A 24,255-nucleotide genomic window follows, 5' to 3' on the forward strand; every position below is an offset into this window, starting at 1 on the left:
GTGAGGCAGGCAGGGTATAATGTCACAGCTGCAGCAACACAGCACTATATGCACATTGTGCTGGGAAGCAGGGATGGCCAACAACGAAAACAACGTGCTCCACAAGCCTTTTATTATTTTCATGACCTCCTTATGTGCAAACACATCCTCATTTGGGGGAGGGGGAGAGCAAAACTATCATACGTAACTGTTTCAAATCATTCAGTAGTTTATTATAATACATATGTGGGATTTTAAAGAAATCAAACAAGCATTTCAGAAATACCACGATGGTCTGGTTTTTCTTATAGCTATGGTACAATATATATTAAATTTTGGAACTGGTTTAGCAAATGGAACAGTGACAAAAACCTCACCCATCAATTGCCCTGGTAGTACACATAGCATCAACCGTTGCTTCTTTCATGTAATTTCTTTTTTAATATTATTATTATTTTTTCCCTGACAGCTTGCATAAATTATTTGTCCAGAGCTGTATTAGTTTTGATGGCAATAACGCATTCTTCGCCGCAGGACTTCAAAACGGTGCACTGTGAACAAAACGTAAGAATGTGAATTTATATACTGTAATATAACGTAAACATTCAACCCCCTCAAATCACATTATGTAAATGCGTTCGCCAGATACGAGACATTTTCAAGTTAACGTGAAGATTCATATTGTATGTATTTTTATAGACACACAAAGGATTAATATTTCTTATAATTCACAGCATAAATTCAAAACGCCATAAATCCTTTCTGATACTTGTTATATACTCGGCTTGTCAAAGAATATCCCATTTTCTTTACGGGACCCGAAGGTTGATCACCGTGTTCACAAAAGCCCACCACCAGACCCTACCCTGAACATAGATACCACAATGCAATAATAAATTAGTTTGCTGCACAAATGTGCCACAATAACCAAAAATTTCTGAACACAGCGTTACTTAGTAACACAAAACGTTTAGTCATTTTCCTAAAGCATTGTATTTCTGAAAAAACAGCTAGCAGCACAGATCAAACAGCATATGAAATTGCTGGTAATTAAATGTATCAGCACCAATGTCATAACGACTGGAAAAGACCGCCCTTTTCATCGAGGTAATTCTTTTCTATTTCAGTCACAAATTAAACAGTGCAGACAACTGTTCTATCAGATAATGTAACACTAGTAAGTATAAGAAGCTGGCCTTCAGCTGAATCCAGTGTGGTATTATCAGCATGTCTTCCCCCTCCCTCACCTCAGACTTAAAACGTGATGACTGAAGCATACCAGGTCCACATGTTAAAGATGCAGTCAGCCACCATCTCCATCATCATCATTATCATCCTAGTATTAGGGGCAAAATGGAAATCATGCCCTAAGATGCTTCAATTCAGGGCCCCAGAAAACCTGAAGGTTCAAAAATATACTTGCCCACAAGTGAGCATGCATATTCCTAGAGCCCTAAACCCATCAAAATGTGGATTCCTAACTTTACTTTTTCCATACTGTCAGAGGCAAGGATGGTCAAAGACCACACCTGAAGTCACAAAGCCACCAACACACTCACAACTGAATAGCGACCAGCCCGCTGGCATAGGCCAATATAAAATACTTCCATAATTTCTTTCACATTTCTGATTGTATGAAGCACGTAAATGCACATTACAATACTTTCACTAAGATATTATAAAAAACATATTGTATATTGGTCTGTGAAAATTAGAAGCACCGACAGTTTACCGCATTATCAAGAAAAATGTTTCTGCACGAGGTACCTGAGAAGAAACACATTCAACCAGGGCATAAGTGAGATATAATTTCCGAGGTCCTCTAGCACCAACAAATCAAGGTTACAAAATGTTAGTGACTCTAGGCTCGGTATATGAATATTATGATACCATTTTATCAACCAGCTGTACATCCACTCCTTCGTATTTTTTAGTACTTCTGGACCACAGAATCGTATCATTGGCACCAGAATTATAGCAGGGCTATTTTTTTTGATGTTATGCCATCATTACTCTCAGCAGACCCAATAACCATTAATTTCGTGTGTGGCGGTACTGATCGAACGGCAACAGTGAAATGGTTAACAAAAATAAATGTACATGTCTGGCACGTGAAACTCACCAGCAGCTCTTTACCAGCTTCAAAATCAGCCCTCAGCTGTGCACCAAGTTCTCCATCAGGTACCTTAAGGTCTTCACGCAGGTCTCCATTATCAGCCATGAGACAAAGATAACCATCGTCAGAGATGTCAGTCAGCTATATAATAGTAAGAATTTGTATTACATGGTCTTGCATTTAATTCCAATTCACAATGGGGTAAAACAAGGGAAGTATCTATCACAACTGCCTTTAATTTAGCTCTGGAATGCGCCACCGGAAAGTCAAAGAGAATTAGGAAGGATGGGAACGGAATGCCCTGAATCAGATGCTTCAGTATATTCTACAGTCCACAGACCAGGAGAAAAGCCCTGCTAGGAATTCGATATACGTGCATGCGCAAGATTTCGCGGTGAGTGACGACCCATCCTAAAAGCATTCGTTCCACAACCACGGAACGAACAACAGACGACAGACTTTCATGTGTTCTAATGGGTACAGCTTTAAGATTACCTCACAGCGGCACAGCGATTTAATCTAGAATATTATCGCAACACACACAGAACAGAGTACAGGTGCACTCACTACGCGTTACTCTTAACTGCTTGACGTTTTCAGTCTGTGTGTAGTAGCGTAAAACTTTGACGTATCACACTTCCCACCAATAGCAGCCCTCTAGTCCACTTGATAGTAAATATTCCCCCTGCACTGCCCCAGAAACGACTTCCCCCAGCAGGGCTTTTCTCCTGGTCTGTGGACAGTACATAATTAAAAGAAACTCATCAAAGTAAATATAAATGACATCCATTCTTGAAGGCAACTAACCATCTTCTGGATTGTTGGACTGTGTAGTTTGGTAGAAGTTTACTAACATGTCAGAGGTGCTTGCTGCTCCCTCATCAGGATTAGTGATACTTATGAAAAGTTGGTAAACGTCTACCAAATTATATGGAGCTACACAGAAGACAGCCATCTTCATACTTGTGAAATGCTCTAGCACTTGCAGTAAAACAATGTAATTTTATCATGGCAGAATCAACTGCTAAGGTTATGCAGTGTCAAATGATATGACAAAGTTACAGGCAATGAATATGGACAAGCAAAGGGGAAGATATTCTATGCGCGTAATCCCGGCATTTGGCCAGAGAAACTGAGAAAGACCGCCAACCCCACAATGGCTGGTACCTGATCAACATTCAAAACACTTACCATGAGCTAAACTTTAAAATTAGATCTTATGGCATTTACTTACAAATGACAAAATGTTTCTGCACCAGGTACCTGAGAAGAAACACATTCAACCAGGGCATAAGTGAGATTTAATCTCCGAGATCCTTCAGCACCAACAAACCATGTTTACAGTAATGTCAGTGACTCTAGGCTCGGTACATTATTATCGGTTTTAATCGTTTCAATGCCAAACCAAGCAAATATTCAGGTTATATACAATGCACATACCACATTAGCCCAAGTATGCACTCGGGACCTATGTAGCATTCACAGTATTTACGCAATCTTACGACTGCTGGCCCATCATGTTAAGTAAATTGTCTGAATACAGAGAGCACTTCTCAGAAAGCACACAATGCTTAAAATAAATACTGCACAGTTTTCCGCTAAATGACTATTTTTATAAAAATGACAAAAATATAAACAAATTTCTTGATGTTTTGTTAAATTTTCATCATATTATTTTATTAACTCACAAAGAATGTTTTTCGAACTGATTTCTACAAAGCATGAAGATTTTAATGAATAAATATAAGTGGCCTTTAAAGAAACTCCAAAATTATATAAATCAATCAGCACATAACAGTAATTCCCAGATCAAAGCAAACTCCTAGTGGATTTGTGTCCTGGCTAGTAGAATAAAAATGTGGCGCCGACTCCACTTCAATGCTGGACTGAAATGAGTTATGACCATCTGCCTTAGTCAGCTTACTGAAAGCTTTTATGATCACAAATTTTCAAGTCCAACCTAACCTTCATTCCAGTCAAAGAGTCTACTGTGGCCCATATCTGTAACTGTGGTAAGGGAAAACTAAGAAAAGACTTCTTCGCCTCGTTCAGGTGACATTCAAACAACTTCATGTTAACAAAGTTCAAAATATAAGTCTCGGTACAACTGAATATCTGGCAAGATCTGAAAGGAGCACTAAAAAAAGTCAGCGAAATCAGTGACAGACCTACAAGAACTCAAGAATCATAATCGGATTCTTCCAAAAGCATGAAATATGAGTATTTTAAACAAATGAACACCAACGAGACTAATAACTAAATGGAGATACAGAGTCAGGGAAGACGTAAAGCACTGTTCCTTACCTGGTAATCTTCACGCTTTACAAAAGGCACATCCATATTGTGGGTTGATGGACATATATCTTCATATTTCTTTGAATTAAAAATATCTATACCCACAAGATGCACTTTGGCATGGCCGTGCTTACCAGTCTTGGAGGTTGACATTTCAACGATTTTGCACGGGCGTGACTGGAAAAAAGAAACATTACCAAACCCTTCACAAAATATATACCCGCAATATAACATGAACAAACATCAGGAATGTGAGGAGAGCATCCAAATATGGCAAAAGAGAAGTTCATTTTGGGGGAGGCTGAAGGTCTTGTCCTTATTCAACTCTCAATCCACCTAAAACTTTGAAATGTAATAAAACAGGATTTTCTCCACATTGTAACTCAGAATTCCTACCAATGGAAGCAACTAACAGTCAACAATGTTAAGACCAAAAATCGATCTTATAAAGTTTCTTGTTTGTCCCATGATTCAGGGACTTTTCATAGGTTTTCCTGCAAAACAATTTTATTTTTTAAAATACAAAAAAAAATTATGAAAGAATAGAAGTCTTCAATAAAGTTTAAAAATCTGCAAGTCACTAGATTTCTGATATTCAGGCAGTTCAGCCATGAACGCTGGGTCACAAATTCACATTAGCATGGAAACCGTAATCAGAATTCAAATAAATTTAGCATCCTAAAATAACGCAATTTTACTGAAAGCAGACGGTATGGAAATGTGTCGACAAACAAACAAGATGAATCCTTGAAAAATAGGAAGAAACGAAAATTAAAAAGGATAGAGATTAAAAACTGGAGAAGAGAACATCTTCCAGCTCATTATTCATCCATCAGTTACGACAACAGCGTTTGAAATAACTTGTGAAAAAAAAAACTCGTTAGTGGCAACTTAATGATCTATTTAAGCTACTTGCTAATGAAATAATGAATGGCTTTTATTATTATATTTAGTGTTCTGTCTGACGACAGGTCCATATGAACGGGATCCTTCCATCCTTTTCTCGGACTGGGACCTGTTCATATACGTTCTTGGCAGATGATCCAAAAGTGGTTTGCCATTGCCTTCTTCTGTGTGTGAATGGAGTAATTGTTGGGATGCCACGGAGGAAAACTCCGTGTTGCCTAGACCACGGCCTTGCCCAACACAAGTTATAAATTCGGGCACCGCCGGGAATCGAACCCGAGACCCCAGGATTACAAGGCCAGCGTTCTAACCGCTAGACCACCGTGGCGGAGGGAATGAATGGCTACTTGAGGTTAAATACAAAATTACACCACGCTTAAATTAAGTAAAAGAATTCTGTTCACATACCAACTGTCCACAAATCACTCCATGGTTTTAGAAGGCTTGTATTTTCTTAATTATGCGTATTGGGGGGGGGGGGGGGCAGCAAAATGAAGGTCACTCAAAATGATTGTAGTGTTTCCAAAGTGATGTGTACCTGTGACCACAATGCATTTATGCAGACATTTACTAGTTTGAAACCTTTTGAGTTACCTTCATTTCGGTGTTTTGTTTTCAGTACGAATAACGGTTAAGAGAACAGACTCTTCAATCCCACAGTAATTTTCTTTTTGGGACAAGCGTATATAAAGGGAACTACATTTCTCACTTACACATACTTGGGAAATTATTAACAATTCTACTGAATGAATAGAATCATTCTCATCATGCATTCACCTTGAGCATGACAAACCCATTTTTGCGAAGAGCAGAACACTGCATGGGGTAAGTAACGGATGCACCTGAGTCTCCAGTTTCAAAATGGGTGTCCTCAATATCTGCCATGATGATTATATCTTAGAACTTGCTCTGCAAAACAAACAAGAAACAACACATAATCTCCCCCAAGATTAAATGGCACATTTTCGTTCACGATTCTCTGCGAGGTTTGAGATAACAATCGATTCATTATATTACGATTACCTATGATCCAGACTCCATAAATGCAACTTAAATCTACTTTCACCTTTAATAAAATCGAAGGACTACAGGATCCAGCCCAACCAAAACCTCCATAAATAAACACGGTCCAATCACGAATTCAGTCACCGCAGCAATCAACACAGCCAGTCCCAAAATGATGGGTACACATTTATGAGAATCAGCAATATCTTACATAACAGTAGTGTAACACTTCTCCACATAGAACATATTAATACATATAAGTGCGTATGTGTAAGAACTTCAATTCCCAAAATGACACTCGTTTAATACTTTGTCTGTAAGAAGCCACTTAATGACTAGAAAAGAAAACAAAATACATCAAATTAAGAGAAATTTTGGGGGGAAAATAATAAAACAGAAGTAAAAGATTTTAATAATAATGCCAAAACCTAGTTGTAAATACAAGTGTGAATGTGTACTGCGAGAAATGTCTTGAAGCTAGACAAAACATTAGTTTTTATATCTTTATGAGTAGTAAAGATAAAATTATGATACGAAGAGTGTTAAATATTGCAGAAGAAAAAACAGCTAATAATAAAAAAGTAATCGGGATGCCACCTCTTCAATATCCACAACAAGCTTCATTTTATAAACCTGACAGAAAGGGGACAATGTCTGCCCCCCTCACAAAAAAAAAAATTGTGGTGGGACCAAACAACTTGGCCTCAAAGCAAGTCGCTGGCTCAAACCTTTATGATGATGATGATGATGATTAGTAATGACACAACTGACAAGGAAACAACAATAGCGTGACTTAATGAAAGGCCCTAAAATGATGCACGGAAATGAAACTTTAAAAAAATATCCAGCTTTACGATGATTTTTATATTTTTTAAATTAAGACCACAAGGTATATGCTTGCAGAAACTATACATAAGTTGTGGGTTCATGCTGCCATTTTGCAGTTTCATACAATGACCCACAAAACAGAATTTGGTGCACTTTTATATAAATGACAGAATACTGCTGGGAAAAGAATTACACTTTACAGCTCCTCCCTCCTTTTGACATAGGGCACATTGAAAACCATAATTTTAGTAAATATATAACTCTGGTTTTCAGGCAAGAGCCATGTCAAATGATGTTTCAACAAACATGCAATTGCCATTTTCAAGGTGGGCATGAGATAGGGTGAGTTCTGGAGGCATTATATAGGGCAGGCAGTGAGTGGCAAGATAACTGATGGTGCTAATTGGTGGAGCGGAGGAACAGGCTGTTATCCAATGGGAGAGGTCCATGTGGTTGAGAAAAGAATGTGGTAGAATTTTGAGAGGTGACAATGGAGGTTTCTGGTGATAATAAAGTACATGAAGCAGTTGTGGAAGTGAACAGCAGCTGAGACTGCAGTCAGCAGGTTCAGTGGGGTCAAAGTTACAACTTCCCTATTTTGCTTTAAGAGTTCATTCATGTTGTACTATGACATGGGAAAAAAAGTAATAGGCAATTTTTGGTTTGCCATAATGCCTATTAGTCATAAGATATTTCCATCTATCAAGAAATTAATATTTTTTTAATTTGGCAAGGCACAAAATCTAATTTCCTGTACACATGCTAGAGATTGTAGAATGTGCAGAATATCTCCCAAAAATTAAGTTCCCAAAGTTCAGTTTCAAGATTACACACTCCAGATCTCAGAAACATGTCTCTGCACAGGGGAAGCTGAGATGAATTATTATAATTCAACCAGGGCAAATGTGAGGCATACTCTGCGAGACCATCAGCACTGGCAAACCATAACGTAGAGCATGCCAGTGACTCCGGACTCGTTCTATTGCAGCTCTGAACAAAGAACATGCATAGCCATTGCAACCATATGCACATTAACAAACGTGCCGTACCTGAACTTTTATTGACCATGCTCACAATTTCCATGCAAACTAGCCAGCTTACTGCTTGGTACGCTGTTAAACCCCAGAGTCGAAGCCTGGTTGACAGTCTGTTACGTCATGGATTTAAACCCTGTACACCCCATAAGGTAAAGGTTGAAGGTTACTTTGGGGTAGTTAAAACAAGAATGAAGGAACAGACAAGGCATGTACAAACTTTTGGTTGCAAAACATGGGAAGATGCCCCTTCAAGACATTTAGATATCAGATGTGTGATGGACTCTTCCTCAGTTACTTAACAGTGTTGTTTAAAATGTTAGGCTAAATCATGCATGAGATGAGATGATGATGATGAATCATAAAGAAGATAATAATTCTGGAAAAGGGAAGAAGGCAATATCCTAGCATTCAAGTGCAGATGGAGACAAACAACATAAAACTTTGATCAGAGTAGCCAGCAACTTTGCAAAAATATCAGCTTGAAAAATTATTAATGGCAGAAGACAACACAATCTAATTGAAAAGGACTCTTAGGACAAAACCAATTTTATTAAGAAATTTCAACTTGTACAGAACTTTTGATGAAGTTATAATCTGAAGGGTTAGTGCTGACTGACAACCAACCAGCAATTACGATACCACAACACTGAATTTCATCAAAAACTTTGATACAGATCTTAAAATGAAACATGCTGGCAGACGAGACCTGCCCATGCATTCCCCATGCAAGTACATAATGCACGCTTATATGCTTGAGAATTTCAATACTCCCATTTCAAAAAGTCTTCTTTCTCGAAAATAATCATTTGTAGTGGACAACACAAAAATTTCAAACTCAGATATCCACACTATAAGAACAAGACAGATATAACCTTCAAGTGCCAAACACTAACTTCAGTAAATATCAAAAAAGAAGTTTAATCTCACTCCCTCCACTCCACAAAGAATTTACATCAGCCAAAAATTCTCTGCTATTATAAATACTTAAAAGCAACAGTGGTGATGATTTCTTGAGTAATTATTTTTGCTGTAACACTGTAGTTGACTGTAAATCATGGTCATAACTATGATATTATAATTGTATTCACGCTATGTTCAACATCCTTGGCTTAGGCCTATAAAAGATCTATAAAATAAATAAATTATATTTTATTCTCTATGTAACTACTTAGCTGATGAAACACCCATATTAAATGCTTTATAAAATTCATATCATACATTCCCGGAAAACATGGGAAATATACAGGATTGAAGGAACTGTAGAAACAACATACCTTCAAGAATCAAAACACAATAAAATAAATACAAGAAAACTGCTTCAGAAGCAAGACAAAAAAAAAAGACTTGTAAAAAGTACACAACCTACCTATTTAGAGCAACTCACACAGTTCACTTAAAAGTTTAAAGCCTGAATGGGTGTGTAAGAATGGCAAAAATAATAATACATTACGCTAGGTATTCTTCATATAAACACAACAGATCATTGATTACATATTTATTCATGCATTCTTACCCACTTTCTCATTCACAAAAGGAATTGGAGCAAATTGCAATCCAATGTATGTAATCTTAAAACCTTACATAGGTTTGGCACTAAGTGTTTTTCAAAGTGGAAACAGTTTTGTTTGTATGCACAATTTCATATATTTTAGACCAAATTATTTACTTCCAACAAATATGACATGTTTTAAACATTTTTCTTCCTTTTCTACTGATTTATTTCATCAGAAACTGATTGTTGTGAAAACAGTTTTCAAAGAGGTCATTGACTTCTGTTGAAAAATGTTTCGTAATCCGTTAATTTTAAAGAAAAGGTATTCATAAAAGATAGCATTTGTTATCGAACAAACAAAACTTTAATTTCTAGCTTCAAAAATCATGTGCTGTTAATATCCTCTTTAATTCATGTAAATTCGTAATATAACACAATGAAAGTTAGCTCTGTGATAGCACACTGAGCTAATGGACAAGAGATTATGGGGTTAAATCTTGGTAAAGCCATTTGTCTTTACTGATAATGCAGCTGCTATGCTATTTTACACTGTACAAAGAATCAATGTACCAGAGCCATGCATTTTTCGTTACCATACTTCATTGTACGACGGCATATTTAATTGGTGCCAGTGTTCCTTCCATTTCACAAGTTTATGCATCCATGATTCTGGTATTACCAGTTGTAGGAAATTAAGAAATATGAGTTCAGGGCAGCCTCCAATGGCACAATATCCATGCCAAATTTAATCAAAATCCATCCAAGAGTTCTCAACTTGAATCACACAAAGAGAGAAATGATAAACCCTGTGCATTACTTTGTGCAGAGAATGCATAACGACTGCTATAAAGTACCACAGCCTCACAGAGATGTGAAGGCAGAGCCATGCTAGAACAGAACTGGGAAGTACATATTCCCTTTAGACACTTAAGTATGTGATTGACAAACGTGGGTTAAAAGTGACAACTTAAGTGCAAGTACACCATGTCAATTTATCAGGACAGAGCTGTGAAACATCAAGAGTTGCCATCAAATGTATAATGGAAAGCTGTGTGGTCCTCATTATTTCAGGGGTAATGTGCAACCTTAGTTCTTGAGCATGCCTAACAAATCAACCAGCAAACTCAGTGCCAAGAACCCAGTAGACACAAATGTAGCACATTTATAGCTGAAACTCTTTTCAGTTCATTTAATTTTCAAGAGGCAATTTTATAATATGATCACCATATACTTGACTCTCATCAGTAATATGTAATAATGTGAAGTTATCAACTTAAAACCAAGAATATGTTTTTACTGAACTTCCTATACCCATAACAAGCATTACATAAAATAAAGTAACCTGTCACCAAATATGAATTACTGGATAAATAAATTTCAAATTTGCTTACACAAAATGTACAGACATAATTTATTTGAAGGAAATTACTGCTCTATTTTAAGATGGGTCTCTCAGTAAACAGTACAATACAATCTGACTCAGGTTAAAGATGCTTGGAAGCACATGTAAAAATAAGAATCCAAATCTTAAAATATTTTCTTGTGCATTATCCCAAGAACAGCAACTCACACAGCACATGCACTTCTCTTGTTTACTGAACAGTACAAATATTTACTATCCTTAGATTCAACTTAAAGTGTTGGCAATAAGATAGGAACAATAATATGAACCAAGTCCTTCCTATAATATTCATCCACACAGTAACATAATACATGGAGAATTATAGCCACAATGTGTGAGGAGAAGTCAATCAGACCTACACAGTACTAGCAATAAACTTACGAAAGTAATAACTACATGGACTTTACATCACAACAAGGCCCCAAGTTCTAATCGCTACTGAAAAACTTTACAATCCTTCTTCAATCACATGAGAGACATGCCACTTTCCAGTAAAAATAACCATATGGTCAAGTTCTTTGACCCCCACAAACACATTAATGTACCACACACCAACTGCATTTCTTTCATTATGCAACACTAAAATTGCAAGATCGATAATTAAGATCCATTAATCCAACTTCATATGACTCATTCCCGTAGCATCCTTTAATCTTAGGCACGATTATGACACCTCATAAAAGTCCTGAACCATGTGCTATGAAAGTGTTTACATTTCAGTTACAGCTGACACTTGTAGCACTACTATAATCTTGAAGCGCTTAATTTCTTTCGGTAACTGTGCCTCAACAATCATTTCGAAATCTTGCAACATAAAATAACAATGCCCAATAATCTAAAACTGCAAAATCTACAAAACGCGATAGCAATTCAATCGTGAAAATACCCATGATGAGCTATTATAGGTCTTGCCAACAGCCAAATTTCTATTGTACAGTACTAGTAAAACCCAAAGAAACTGCGAACTATCCTTACACCACTAACCAATCTCCAAAACGAATACGAAACGTTGATGAAAGCTAACCCAACATGGCGGGAAAGAACGTTTCTAGCTTAACGTGCAATGTCAAGTACACCTGCCGGTGGCTATCGCGTTAAGTTAATTCTATACTATTATGTAAATACCTTCGATTATGAGGACACTTCAAAGTAATCACGCGATAAAACGTTCCAAAATCTCTGATAAAACCACTAATATCTCACTATTTATTAAAATATTAAGCTTCTTCCAAATACTCACATGTGACCAAAATGGGTACTATGAATAGAAGATCTTCGGCGCATGCGTACCACGTTACCGGTCCAATTACTTCTTAGAGGGGTTGAAGCAATGGTATTACATTGAGTCGAAAACACATGAACTCACAGAGCGTAAAACGCTCAACGCTAAATTGAATGGCGGGAGGCGGAAATTTTTAAGGAGCATTTATTCTTTGGGTACAATAAATATCACTGATCTGAAAATGTTAGGCAGCAAACACCTCAATAAACGTCTACTAGGTTACACGATGTCTGAAAGAAGAGGGCTGCCATCTTCCAAAAAAGAAAAAGTTGATTAACTTATTCAGAGACTTTCCCTAGAACTCAGTTGTGCAGGTTACAAAAATGACATGTGTCCGCTTACGTCTTGCATACACATGTATTAAAGCTAAATGACGCAAATCATGCAAGCAGTTTTCTTCACATTAGCTAATCAAAGGTTTCCTTTTGCTCCTCAGACGAGGTAATCTGTTGCAGTAATTGGCAACACTGCGTAGCAGCTGCTTTCCTTTGAACGCATTTGACATCATTCTTTTGAAAGTGTTTCAATATTAAATAACACTTTATTTCAGTTTCATATCAAACTTGTAGAGAATATTTTAAATTAAACATTTTATTGCCGGCACGCCTTTATTTTACTATAAACTATTATGAATCAACTACTACCAGACCACACGTCGTGAAACCCAGAGGGCAGTAATCTTCGTACTTCACTCAACAGGACACATGTTAACAGAATTTATTTATTTATTGATGCGTCTTTTAAGTCTGGTACTCATTTCGTATCACAGTAAGCTAGGTTTGAATAGTGTAAGAACACAAAAGCTTTGGGTATGTTTTGAACGTTTATTCATCAGTTAAACATTTGTTTCCAAATCTCCACTAACAAAAACTGAACACCCAATTCTGCTATTCGTTTGTTGCATATGTAAGGGTTGATAAGGACTACCTATGCTTCCTTACTGTTTTGTATCATTGTGAAAAAATTCTTCTTTCTCAAGGTTTCATATTCGCTTTTCTTATTGTAAATCCGTGGCAGGCATGTATTTCCTACACTCATATACCAAAGATGGCTATTTTCTGTATTGTAACGCAATGTAGTCTGGCAGAAGTTTAGCAATGTGTCAGAAGTCCTCGCTACCTCCATAATTGGGGCACCGTTGCAGACAAAACGGCAATACAAACCATAAAGTATCCATTTGGTATTCACAGAAAAAACTTAGCATTGTTAATCATTACTGACTGCACATACCGAACGAGGTCATAGATGAAATAAAGTGAAGATTTTTAGATGAATGTAATAAGGAAAATTTGTGAGTGTTGAAGAGTGTTCTATCGTGCATAAGTTGGTATTTTCTGTTTTGATTGATGTAGTTGTGACATGCTGGATGAGATAATTTTAAGGTTATGTTGTATTTAGATATTAGGAATAAATTTTGATATTTCTAAGTGAACGATAATATTTTTGCAGTGTAGACGTTTTTAAGGACGTCGAACTTTACTTTACACTACTCCTACGAGATTGGTTAAGAAGTGTGGAAAAAAATATGAACTATGGGAAAGAAAATTGAGGTTATGTCTGAATGTAGGAGTTACATATCTCAGGACTCAAACTGAAGTGTAGAAAAACAATGGCACGGCGCATGAAACAGAGGAGGAAGCAAAATCAAGTAAAGATTCACAAATCACGAAAGGAATTGAGGAAAGAACAAAGGAAACTTAAGAAAGAAAAAAAGAATGAATTCTTTCAGAGGAGGAAAAATAAATCTGAAAAATCTGTTGTTGAAAATGCTGAACATGAAGTGCAAATGAAGAGCAATGCAGATATGTCTGTCTGTAAAAGTAAGAAGAAGAAAGTTCAGAAAAATTATAGTGAAAGAGAAAGACATCAAAAATTGCAGGTGGACATGAAGAATCAACGTATGAAACAGCTAAAGGAAGCTAACCAACAGGAAGACAAAGTAATTAGGAAGTTGGAAAAACAACTCAAGCTTAATAAAAGGAAACTGAAATCAGTTCCGAAGTCATTCACAGCAGATGGGTTGGACTGTATCCTTTATAAAAGCGTCTTAGGTCATGTACATATTGAAACCATTACTCTTCCCCAAGTTCCCTTAGTATTGAATTGCTAATGGTCGCCTTGTTATGGGTATATTTATGTACTGTGAAACATTATGTTATTGTATTTGATAGTGTTCTATAACATGGTACTGCAAGCTTGCTGATACTGCATAATGATGTGTAAGAATTGTATGGTATGTATGTAGCAAAACAAAATACTATCACATGCATTGTGTTCAAAGTAATAGTATTTGTTCATTGTGTTAGCACTGATAACATTTTGCAGTCCTCTCCTCTGTATCAGTGAACTAAGAAAACAGATGGTGCTCTGGCTTCTGATTACAGTTTTATGTCTGCAGATCACAGAGTATGTGCCACAAACATCTGTAACAGTTTCAGAGTCATTGTAGAACAGCCAAAACTTCAGAAAATACAGTACCCTGGAATCTAGAGCAATGGATAGTTAGGGTGCCATTTAAGTGAGAGATCATGGTCACACAGAATCAGGTGATCAGAAGTTTAAGAAATCAATAAAAGACTATAAATCACTTTAATAATGTCTCCCTTTTTATCCTCAACTAATGAATTCATTTTTGAGCTCAAAACGCAGGGCTGTGGTAGAGATATTTTATTTGATCTTAACATCCTGTTGAAATTCTGATCTTATAGAAACGTACTAGCAAATTTCCTGTTGAGAATGATAGGAAAACCTGAGGTAGTACTTAAAAAAACATCTTATTGAAAGTCTACCAAACCAACAAATACAAATTAAAAATCATTACATATCCCTGCTTAATGAGAGATTATAATATTATCTAATATTAATATTGTGAAATATATTTTGGTGGGTTATAAAGAAGTACATGTACATAGTAGGTCATGGATGAATTAACAGTCTTTTTTATCAGTGCATTGTTTCCACAAAGCAGCATATCAAAATTAAAATACTGACATATCTTTACAATTTAACGTAGCACAAATAGTAATGTCACCATGTTAACATCAGAAGACACTCAATAATTAATTCCTGTATTTCTATGGTTATATGTGTGTTAGTTTGCATATATATTAGAGCTACAAAATTATTGCCAACCAACTAACACTGCTTATTATATGGAATATACAGACAACAATAAACTGGTCACACAGAACACATGTGAAATAAAGTAACTGTAGATTTAGCAGATATAATAGTATTTAAAGAATTTTCCTTAGTAGATAACAGATTTGTTGGAAGTATGTGAACCAAGTGATATGCAGAATGCAACGGTGATGGATATTACTTTACATGATTCAGGTTCACAATTTACAGAAGATTTAGCACTGATCAAAGACAACACCCAAAAAGACAGCACTAGAAGAAGACAGAATAACATCATCGTGAGCAACAGTGATAACGACAGTGATCCACGTGAAGGTGCCGATAGTGACGAGACAGAAACTGAAGAATTCGGGGAAGTGATGAATTTTGAAGACAGTGACAATTCTGGATCTGATACTATCCAGGTTGAACAAAATTCCCAAATGTCATCAGAATCTGAGTTAGACAGGAGAATTAACAAACACGTTTTAAAAATAAACACAAAGAATTTAAATAATAAAGCGTTCAGTGATGAATCTCATGCTACTGTTGAACATCTTATCTCAGAGGAAAGGAATTTGAAAAGGAAGAGAAATGAAGTTTACGCTTGTCAAGTTTCAGACACTGAAAAACGTGAAGTTAGTAAACAGTTACTTGAACATAAAAGGAAATTTCAGAAATGTAAATTAACTGACAAGGAGAAATGTGGTGAACTGGAGGAAAGCTATAACATGGATAATGAAAGAAGAAATATTAAATTAACAAGGACAGAAAAGCAAAAACATGAGTCAGCAATTATAAGGTTCAAAAATGATGTTGATGGTGATGATGTTTGTGAAAAAGATTCTGGTGATATAGTGGAGGAGGAGAAGGAGAGTGGGGATGTTAACCGATACTGGGAAGATATCTATGGCAGAACTCGTGACAAGCAAGGCAATGTAATCAAGGTAAGAATTCATTCATAGCAAGCAATGGGTAAGATTGCAGGTAACGGTTTGGTTCCTTCATTGTACTTGCGTTCAAAAGCAGACTGAAAATTTTTCTAGTTTATGAAAACAAACGTAACTATACTTTGAAAACGTTCATCATCAAATTAACCAAAGTCCTCCACCGGTCCCTGTCCTGGGAAGTTAAACAAATTAAATTAATATAACCTGATAGGTTGCCCCTCCCATTTCCCACTGCCACTGGAAGGAGCATTTGTTGTCTGGGATCAGAAAGCATGGAGTGTTAAAGTCTTCTTTAAGTAATATAAATCAATACTGATACGTCATAATGTCCATTAGTTCTGTGGTAGTATATTGCTCTTCTATGCATGTGATCACAGTATGAAATGATCATCAAGTCTACATTTTTTTATGCATCCATCATGTTATTTTACACTATACAAAGAAACCACACATCATTGTGTGGCCCTATTTCAAGTGGCACTAGTGTTGGTCCCACCTCACAAGTTTGCCTGCCACATTGATTGTCAGAAATTGTGAAGTACAATTTTTGGGTAGTCCCCAATGGCATAAGATCCATACTAGATTTCATCTAAATCCACCCGCCAGTTCTCGAGTTGAATCACGCGGATGGACGGACAGATATCAGCGGTACATGTGTTCGTTTCATGCACATCGGGCAGTGAACACATAAGAAACAACCTCAAAGCACGGGAATAATCACATCAACCTGCCTAATATCTTGTTAGTTAATTGACAGTGAGAAGGTTAGTTGCTTAAGGCTGCCGTATGCATTACTTTTGCACGTCTACCCAAAGTACTCCGTAATCATTTCTTGATTAACTTCTCTTTTTAGGCAAACACTGAGAGGTACGTTCCACCTCATGTCCGGGGCAATACAGTTGATGAAGATAGCAAGAAACAGCAACAACTGACACGATTACGGAGACAAATGAAAGGCTTATTGAATCGTCTGGCTGAGAACAATATGAATACCATTGCCTTACAGGTACAACACCTATATGTACTCATTCTGCATGCAGCCAATCACAGACAAGTCATGTCACAGTTGCTTGAAGAGCGATGAATTATTTTTCTTCTTAGGGGAGTTGGTGAGGCAGTGAAAAAAGCCTATCATCTGGTGCAACATTCTGATTGGTGGATGTATATCATCACCCAGGAATGGAAACAAATGTAGTTAAAACTGACATGAAGGCCTAAACTTTAGGTTTGATGAAAGGAAATGGAATTTTATAGTAGCCCGTAATGTTTTGATGATGATAGTCCTTGGTTTATTTTAATAGCACTGTTTTAATGGCAGAAGTTACACAGTATTGATGGGAAAACAAGTTATATATGAATAATGAGGCGGGTTCGATTCCCGGCGGTGCCCGAATTTATAACTTGTGTTGGGCAAGGCCGTGGTCTAGGCAACACGGAGTTTTCCTCCGTGGCATCCCAACAATTACTCCATTCACACACAGAAGAAGGCAATGGCAAACCACTTCTGGATCATCTGCCAAGAACGTATATGAACAGGTCCCAGTCCGAGAAAAGGATGGAAGGATCCTGTTCATATGGACCTGTCATCAGACAGAACACTAAAAATAAAAAATAGTCTTGGAGATGGCAATTGTATTTTAACGCTCTTACTGTCAGTCATTATAAAAATAAAGAATGTGTAACAATTGCCAGGCTGTTTTGTAGGAATTTAATACAACTTGCAAGAGAGAACATCTTTGCGTCTGTGTGCGTGCACGCTCGCCTGCATATGCATTCATATGAGAATCTTAATGGATTATTTGGCTCATTGTCAGATTAAAGTAATGTTCTAGGTTTTGTTATTATTTGTCAAACTCGTAATTTTAATTTGTTAATATTCTGTTATGGTCTGAACTTTGCTGCCAAATGGTAATGTTGGTTTAGCAATTGGCAAATGTTTGATCAGAAAATGTAAAAGGAAGAAGTTGCCTAGATGTAATCTGGAGGATATTATTAAAATAGGTTTTGGAGAAATAAGGTTGACGAAAGACGTGAAAGTTCAATCTGTTGTACGATGCCGTGTCTTCCAGATGGAAGAGCTGTACATGTCTCACAGTCGGAACAACATGAACGAGTCGCTGACAGACCTACTGTTTGAGTCACTGGTGTCTCAAGTCATTACTCCAGAACGCCTCATCATGGAGCATGCCATGCTGGTCGCTGTGCTTCATGCTAATGTGGGCACTGAAGTTGGTCAGTACTTGACTGCTGTTACATCACATTCATGTGTAAAATATTCTTACTTCATGTTACATGATGGCAATGATCACTGTTAGGGCTGAGCCCAGTTTGCGATAAGATAAACACAGAGTAGTGGAATGGAATGACTTAGGCCAGGTTTGTGTATATGAAGACGGTAATTTATCACGTGAAAATATAAATAACATAAAAGAACAAAACAAAACTTCTACAGACTATCAGAGAAATATATATTTGAATATCAGAGAAATTTAAAAAAATAAAGCAGAGAATATAGGATTTGAGACTTTTGCGGCGAGTACAAACAATAAAATCTTCTCGGGCAATCAGCCGCGTCAACTGGTTGCTGTAGTAAACTGACGTTTCGGGAACCAACTCTGTCCCCATCATCAGAACCCTGATGATGGGGACAGAGTTGGTTCAGTAGTAGATTTCTCTACTAGTTGTGTTTAACTTTAATTTTACGTTACCAGAAAGTTGGCTGGTCAGTATCACTTCGCAATTCATCATTCACACTAATCTTGTCATTTCATACTATATTTTTATTTAATGACACTGTAAGTAGCTTGGATTAAATGGCGAGAAATTGCAGGCTAGCTAATGAATGATGAAATTGGAACTTATATGCAAGGAAGCAATCATGGCTTAATGTAATGTTCTCTCCTGGCATTTGCCTAGTAGGACTGAATAAAACCATGGAAATCTGTCAGGATAGCTGGTCTCTGGGCTAAAATTTTAATCTGGGACCAGAATGTGAAGCAGTAGTGCTAACAACTTGACTGTGATGTTCAGTTTGTTAAATAAAGCACAGACCCATAACACTTGTTCTATTTCCAGGAGCTCACACATTACAAGTATTTGTTAGAAAGTTCGACAAGCATTATCGGCTTAAAGAAGAAGTTGAGAACAAACAGCTGGACAACATCATTTTAATGTTGTCTCATCTGTACAATTTTAAGGTATATATTTCAATTCATTTTGTTTAAATAACTGAGTTGAAGCAGTTCATTTAGTAAGGAGACTAGCTACAGGCTGGATGACTGGGCTTTGATTCTTGGCAAGGACATTAATTTTTAGGTGTTATTTATGCTTTAGCATACATCAAGAACACCTTATAGATGGATTAATGCATCTTTCAAATGGAAAATGATCTTAGCAAGTTAAGTGGGAACAAAGAACAAATCGGACCGATACCCTTTTGGCTTCTATGAATTACATTGGTTGGGACAGCAGGTTTCTGTATACGAGGAGTGTTCCACACGGTGTCAGTCCGTCAAACGATAATAGACTTGCTGCAGAATGAAATCTGAACTAAATCTGCTGGGTAGATTCCATGTTATATTATATAAAGTGTACTGCAGTGTTCTTGGATCTAGGGGAAGGTGTGTTTTATATAATTATTAATTTTTATGTTTGAGGGGAATATAGTTGCGTTTTATATATGTTACTACATTCCGGAATAGAAGTAATTCAGTTTAAGTTATAATTTTGGGAAGGTCTGTGCTTGGAGCACTGGAATATGTTCTTTGCTCATGGACTATTTCAGTTTGAGCTATTAGCCACGCGCTGAGACATTATACCGTAGCTACTACACGAGGCGGAACTTTGACTTAAGTATGCAGCGTAACTGTAGCGAGTGGAACTAACAGGGGAGTAAGCTGATATATTCTGACTCCCGAGCTGATCTCGGACTGTCTCTCTGTGTGTGTGGTTGTTAGACTACTATCTAATCTACGTTGCTGTACATGTTGATCAGAAATAAAGCATCTTTAGTCCACAGAAGGTTTTTTCTAATGAACGAATCACCCTGACCTCACCACTTGGCATGGGTATGCTAGGATACAACAGTATACATCTGTTAAGTGGTCAGTTTGAGCAGTTAAAAGGCACAAAGGGACCTGGGTATGAATGTATCAACTGGCTTATGATTTTTTTTAAAAATAATCTGTGAGATTTTCAAAGAGTGGTCATTGGTTAGCAAATTGATTAAATGTTTCCTTTCCTAGATGTTCAGTGCTGTTCTGATGTATGATATCTTGGGAAAATTAGCTGAGAGGTTTGAAGAGAAAGAAGTGGAATTGATCTTGCTAATACTGAGGAGCGTGGGTTTCAGTCTGCGTAAGGATGATCCTTTGGCACTCAAAGAATTGATCCTGAAGCTCCAACAGATGGCAGGAGAAGCTGCTAATTGTAAGAATAGGTAAGTAACTGTGGGTGATGTGTCATTAATATACAGGAAATTCACTTACATTTTCTTTGTCTCTTATGGAATATTCTGCAAATATTTCTTTTCCATATCATTTACAGCATATTCCACAAGTAATTTTGACACCTTGAATTTAATTTTTGGAATACTGTGCTCATGTGTTCGGCTACCGTATATTATTTTCATTTGAATGCATGTAAATGACACTAAGTGAAATGAAGGTATTTAATTTGGGGTTTATAATGAAGAGCTTTACTTGGCTGTTATGTGACAGTAATAAAGCTGAACTTGACATCCACATATGTAAGGAATGTAACAGATGTAAGACTTGAGGTTCTCACAGCGGTGAGTATGAAGATTTCTGTCTTCTGGGTTATTGCGCTGTGTAGTCTGGTCGATGTTAACCAACGTTTCAGAGGTCATACTGCCTCCGTCATCAGGGCCCTGATGACGGAGGCAGTATGACCTCTGAAACGTTGGTTAACATCGACCAGACTACACAGCGCAATAACCCAGAAATCTTCAATGTAACAGATTTTCCTTCATCCATCTAATAAGCGCATTTAACTGTGTTATCACCTCAGCACATCGTTCTCAAACATCCTCAGTCTATGTTTTTATTTCAAAGAGACTGAATTTCAAACACATGTAAAGAGTTGCACGGTAGCGAAATTAAATTGCTGTCTACAGCCAAAAATTAGTAAACTGCATGAACGTTGTAATGTGGACTGTGAACTGCTTTTTATGTATGAGTTATCATTTTTATTGTTATGATTAATATGTCTGGATTTACTTGACACTACCACAGTACCCGTGTGAAGTTTATGCTGGAAATTCTGCTGGCTATAAAGAACAACAACATGGCAAAAATTCCAAATTATGACCCCACTCACAGCGAACACCTCAAGAAACTAATGAAGGGGATTCTGCGAAAAGGAAACTATATCACTGAACTCAAGATCTCGCTGGATGACTTGTTAAATGGTAATCTTATTTACATTTCCTTTAATCGCTTCAGTCCATATGGTGTGGCTTGTAGGAATTACAAATTAATTATGTTAAAATTTAGTAATTTATTTATGTCTGTAATATCCATTATAACAAACTTCTAGGTATAACCTTTGCTAAATCTGTAATTTTTAAAAGTATGTCAGGGTGTGTTACTGAGTAGCATGTTGTTGCAGCTGATGAACGAGGAAGGTGGTGGATTGTGGGGTCAGCGTGGACAGGGTCTAATCCAGGAAAGACAGGAAAACAGGAGCCAGACAACTGCACAAAACTTCAACAAAGCAATGCGTACAGTCAGAAGTTGCTGGACCTTGCACGGAAGCACCGTATGAACACAGATGTGCGCAGGAATATTTTCTGCATTCTAATGACTGCTGAGGTAATGTACATAATATGTTAATGTGATTGTAGTAATCTTGCTTGTCTTATTATACATAAATTAATTTTAGAATTAATTCCAGTCTACCATTTATATTATATTTAGTCTACCTAGATTATTTCTGTAAATGTTTGAGATTTAAAAATTAATGCCTCGGAAGTTTTGCAAAATGTACGATATCCAATAACTAATTTCAGTTTTCACATATTGTGATGATTAACAAACATCAAACTAATTAATATCATACATGTGACACTGACATGAGAAATAATATGATGATGATACGAATCTGTAGAGGGTCAGCAAGATTTCTGCCTGACCTCTTAGACGGGAGATATTAAGCTTGCGGGAAACAGAGAAACTTTATGATTCATACAGTTCACCTCATATAAGTAAGACAGTTGCGTGTAAAATGGGCTGGACTTGTAGACAAGCATTCAGAAAGCAGCTACTTCAATTTTGCACTGATGTAATCTTTTGTGTCTTAGGCCATTCTTGCACCACTGCCACCCCATATCTTGGAAGTTAAGTACTCTCATAAGAACACTGATCCCCAGCCATGCTGGTTAAGTAATCCCACAGGAACATTGACCCCCGACGTAAAACATGCCAGACATACGTGGGAGGACGCATAAGGTGTTCTTCACTCGTGCTAGATCGTGAAGAACACCTAATAACTTATTTCCAAACATTTTGTGAAGTCATTGGTCATTTATTCTACTTTTAACAGGATTACCTTGATGCATTTGAGAAGTTACTACATTTGGGACTGAAGAACCAACAGGAGAGAGAGATTGTGCATGTCGTCATAAACTGTTGCCTTCAAGAAAAGCAGTTCAACCCATACTACTGTCATCTGTCACAGAAGTTTTGTGATTTTGACAGAAAATTTCAGGTAGTTTTCCTCACAGTTTTACCATAAAGATTTGTATATCACTGCATCTCGATTCTTGGCCAGGAAACCCGTTATCCTGACCGTTCCTTTTTGTGTGAGATTTTTCTCACTGTTTACAGGATATTATTTGTAAAGGAAATAACTCCTGTTTTTATTAACATTGAGTTTCATGAGTTCGTTATGCACCAGCCTCATATAGAGTCAATGTCTGACCGAAGTAAAAAATAATGCCAAGGAGATTTTATGACCTAAAAAATTTCTGTCAGCAACTTGAGGTTCCATAAAGGGCAGAGAATTAATTGACTAGCTTGAGTGGCTATAAGCTTCTCAAGGACTCTTTGTGGCATTACTACTTAATGTAAATTTATGAACCATATAACTTCTACGATTTTGAGATAAATACCACATAACAAACATTTTGTGTGCACTTGTGTATGTTATATAATTTGCTTACAGATCACCATACAGTGTGCCCTTTGGGACAGGTTCAAGGAACTTCAAAACATGCCTTCTTTCCAAGTAACAAACCTAGCAAAGTTTCTTGTACATTTGGTAATTGAAAAAGGACTTCCACTTTCAGTACTTAAGGTCAGTGTAAAAAATTATTTTCATTCTACATATATTATAAGAGCCATTTCTTCTCATATATAAGAATATAGTTATAGTATGAATGATGTTATGGTCTCACAAACCTCCACTGTGCCCAAACTTGTGTTGCAGGTTATTCATTTTGCAGAGGTGGATCAGATCACTGTGCGATTCCTACGCCAGGTTCTTCTGGGAATTTTGCTCACCGATTCGGAAGAAGCATTCCAGCAGGCCTTTCAGCGTGTAGCTGTTTCATCAAAGCTGCATCTCTTCCAAGAAGGAATAAGGCTCTTCATTCACCACTTCCTGTTGCGCAATATGAAATCAGTTCCACAAGAAGACATGGAGATGCTGCAGCAGCGAGCTAAGATGGCAGATAAAATTCTCAGTTCAGCAGAATCTAAAGTAAAATTCTGAATAACTGTCATAGTATTTGGCATATATTAATTGATAAATAAAATGTTTCAGTTGATTAAATGCATGACTGTTTTAGTTACAAAGCAATGTAATCACCAGACTTTTATACTTT

The 24,255-nt window shown here is 36.8% G+C and overlaps 2 protein-coding genes across 7 annotated transcripts; one reads left to right on the plus strand and one right to left on the minus strand.

Annotated features, from left to right (window-relative positions):
- Window positions 1-184: 184 nt before the first annotated feature.
- Window positions 185-12,559, minus strand: eEF5 (eukaryotic translation elongation factor 5). 4 transcript variants are annotated; one of them, XM_022060565.2, is made up of 5 exons: window positions 12,301-12,559; window positions 6,074-6,205; window positions 4,400-4,567; window positions 2,102-2,236; window positions 185-530 (listed from the first exon to the last, which is right to left on the minus strand). In XM_022060565.2, exons 2-5 carry the CDS (start codon window positions 6,179-6,181, stop codon window positions 459-461), a joined length of 483 nt encoding a protein of 160 aa, XP_021916257.1. In that variant the 5' UTR covers window positions 6,182-6,205; window positions 12,301-12,559; the 3' UTR covers window positions 185-458. The 4 variants fall into 4 exon arrangements, with proteins under 4 accessions (XP_021916257.1, XP_021916256.1, XP_021916258.1 ...); XM_022060564.2 differs by having other exon boundaries at window positions 12,186-12,558; XM_022060566.2 differs by lacking the exon at window positions 12,301-12,559 and adding an exon at window positions 12,045-12,120.
- Window positions 12,560-12,871: 312 nt separating this feature from the next.
- LOC110828156 (nucleolar MIF4G domain-containing protein 1) lies at window positions 12,872-24,203 on the plus strand. Of its 3 annotated transcripts, none has more exons than XM_022060586.2 (12): window positions 12,872-13,048; window positions 13,792-14,369; window positions 15,607-16,409; window positions 17,266-17,418; window positions 18,482-18,644; window positions 19,488-19,609; window positions 20,657-20,850; window positions 21,665-21,840; window positions 22,041-22,243; window positions 22,974-23,138; window positions 23,595-23,726; window positions 23,859-24,203. In XM_022060586.2, the coding sequence occupies exons 2-12, from the start codon at window positions 13,952-13,954 to the stop codon at window positions 24,141-24,143; spliced, it is 2,814 nt and encodes a 937-aa protein (XP_021916278.2). In that variant the 5' UTR covers window positions 12,872-13,048; window positions 13,792-13,951; the 3' UTR covers window positions 24,144-24,203. The 3 variants fall into 3 exon arrangements, with proteins under 3 accessions (XP_021916278.2, XP_021916277.2, XP_021916279.2); XM_022060585.2 differs by lacking the exon at window positions 12,872-13,048 and adding an exon at window positions 13,089-13,151; XM_022060587.2 differs by lacking the exon at window positions 12,872-13,048 and adding an exon at window positions 13,249-13,633.
- Window positions 24,204-24,255: the final 52 nt, after the last annotated feature.

Source organism: Zootermopsis nevadensis, unplaced genomic scaffold (genome assembly GCF_977971745.1).
Source record: "Zootermopsis nevadensis isolate Lab colony 2312 unplaced genomic scaffold, Znev_1.0 Znev_ptg000050l, whole genome shotgun sequence".
NCBI classification, from domain to species: domain Eukaryota; kingdom Metazoa; phylum Arthropoda; class Insecta; order Blattodea; family Termopsidae; genus Zootermopsis; species Zootermopsis nevadensis.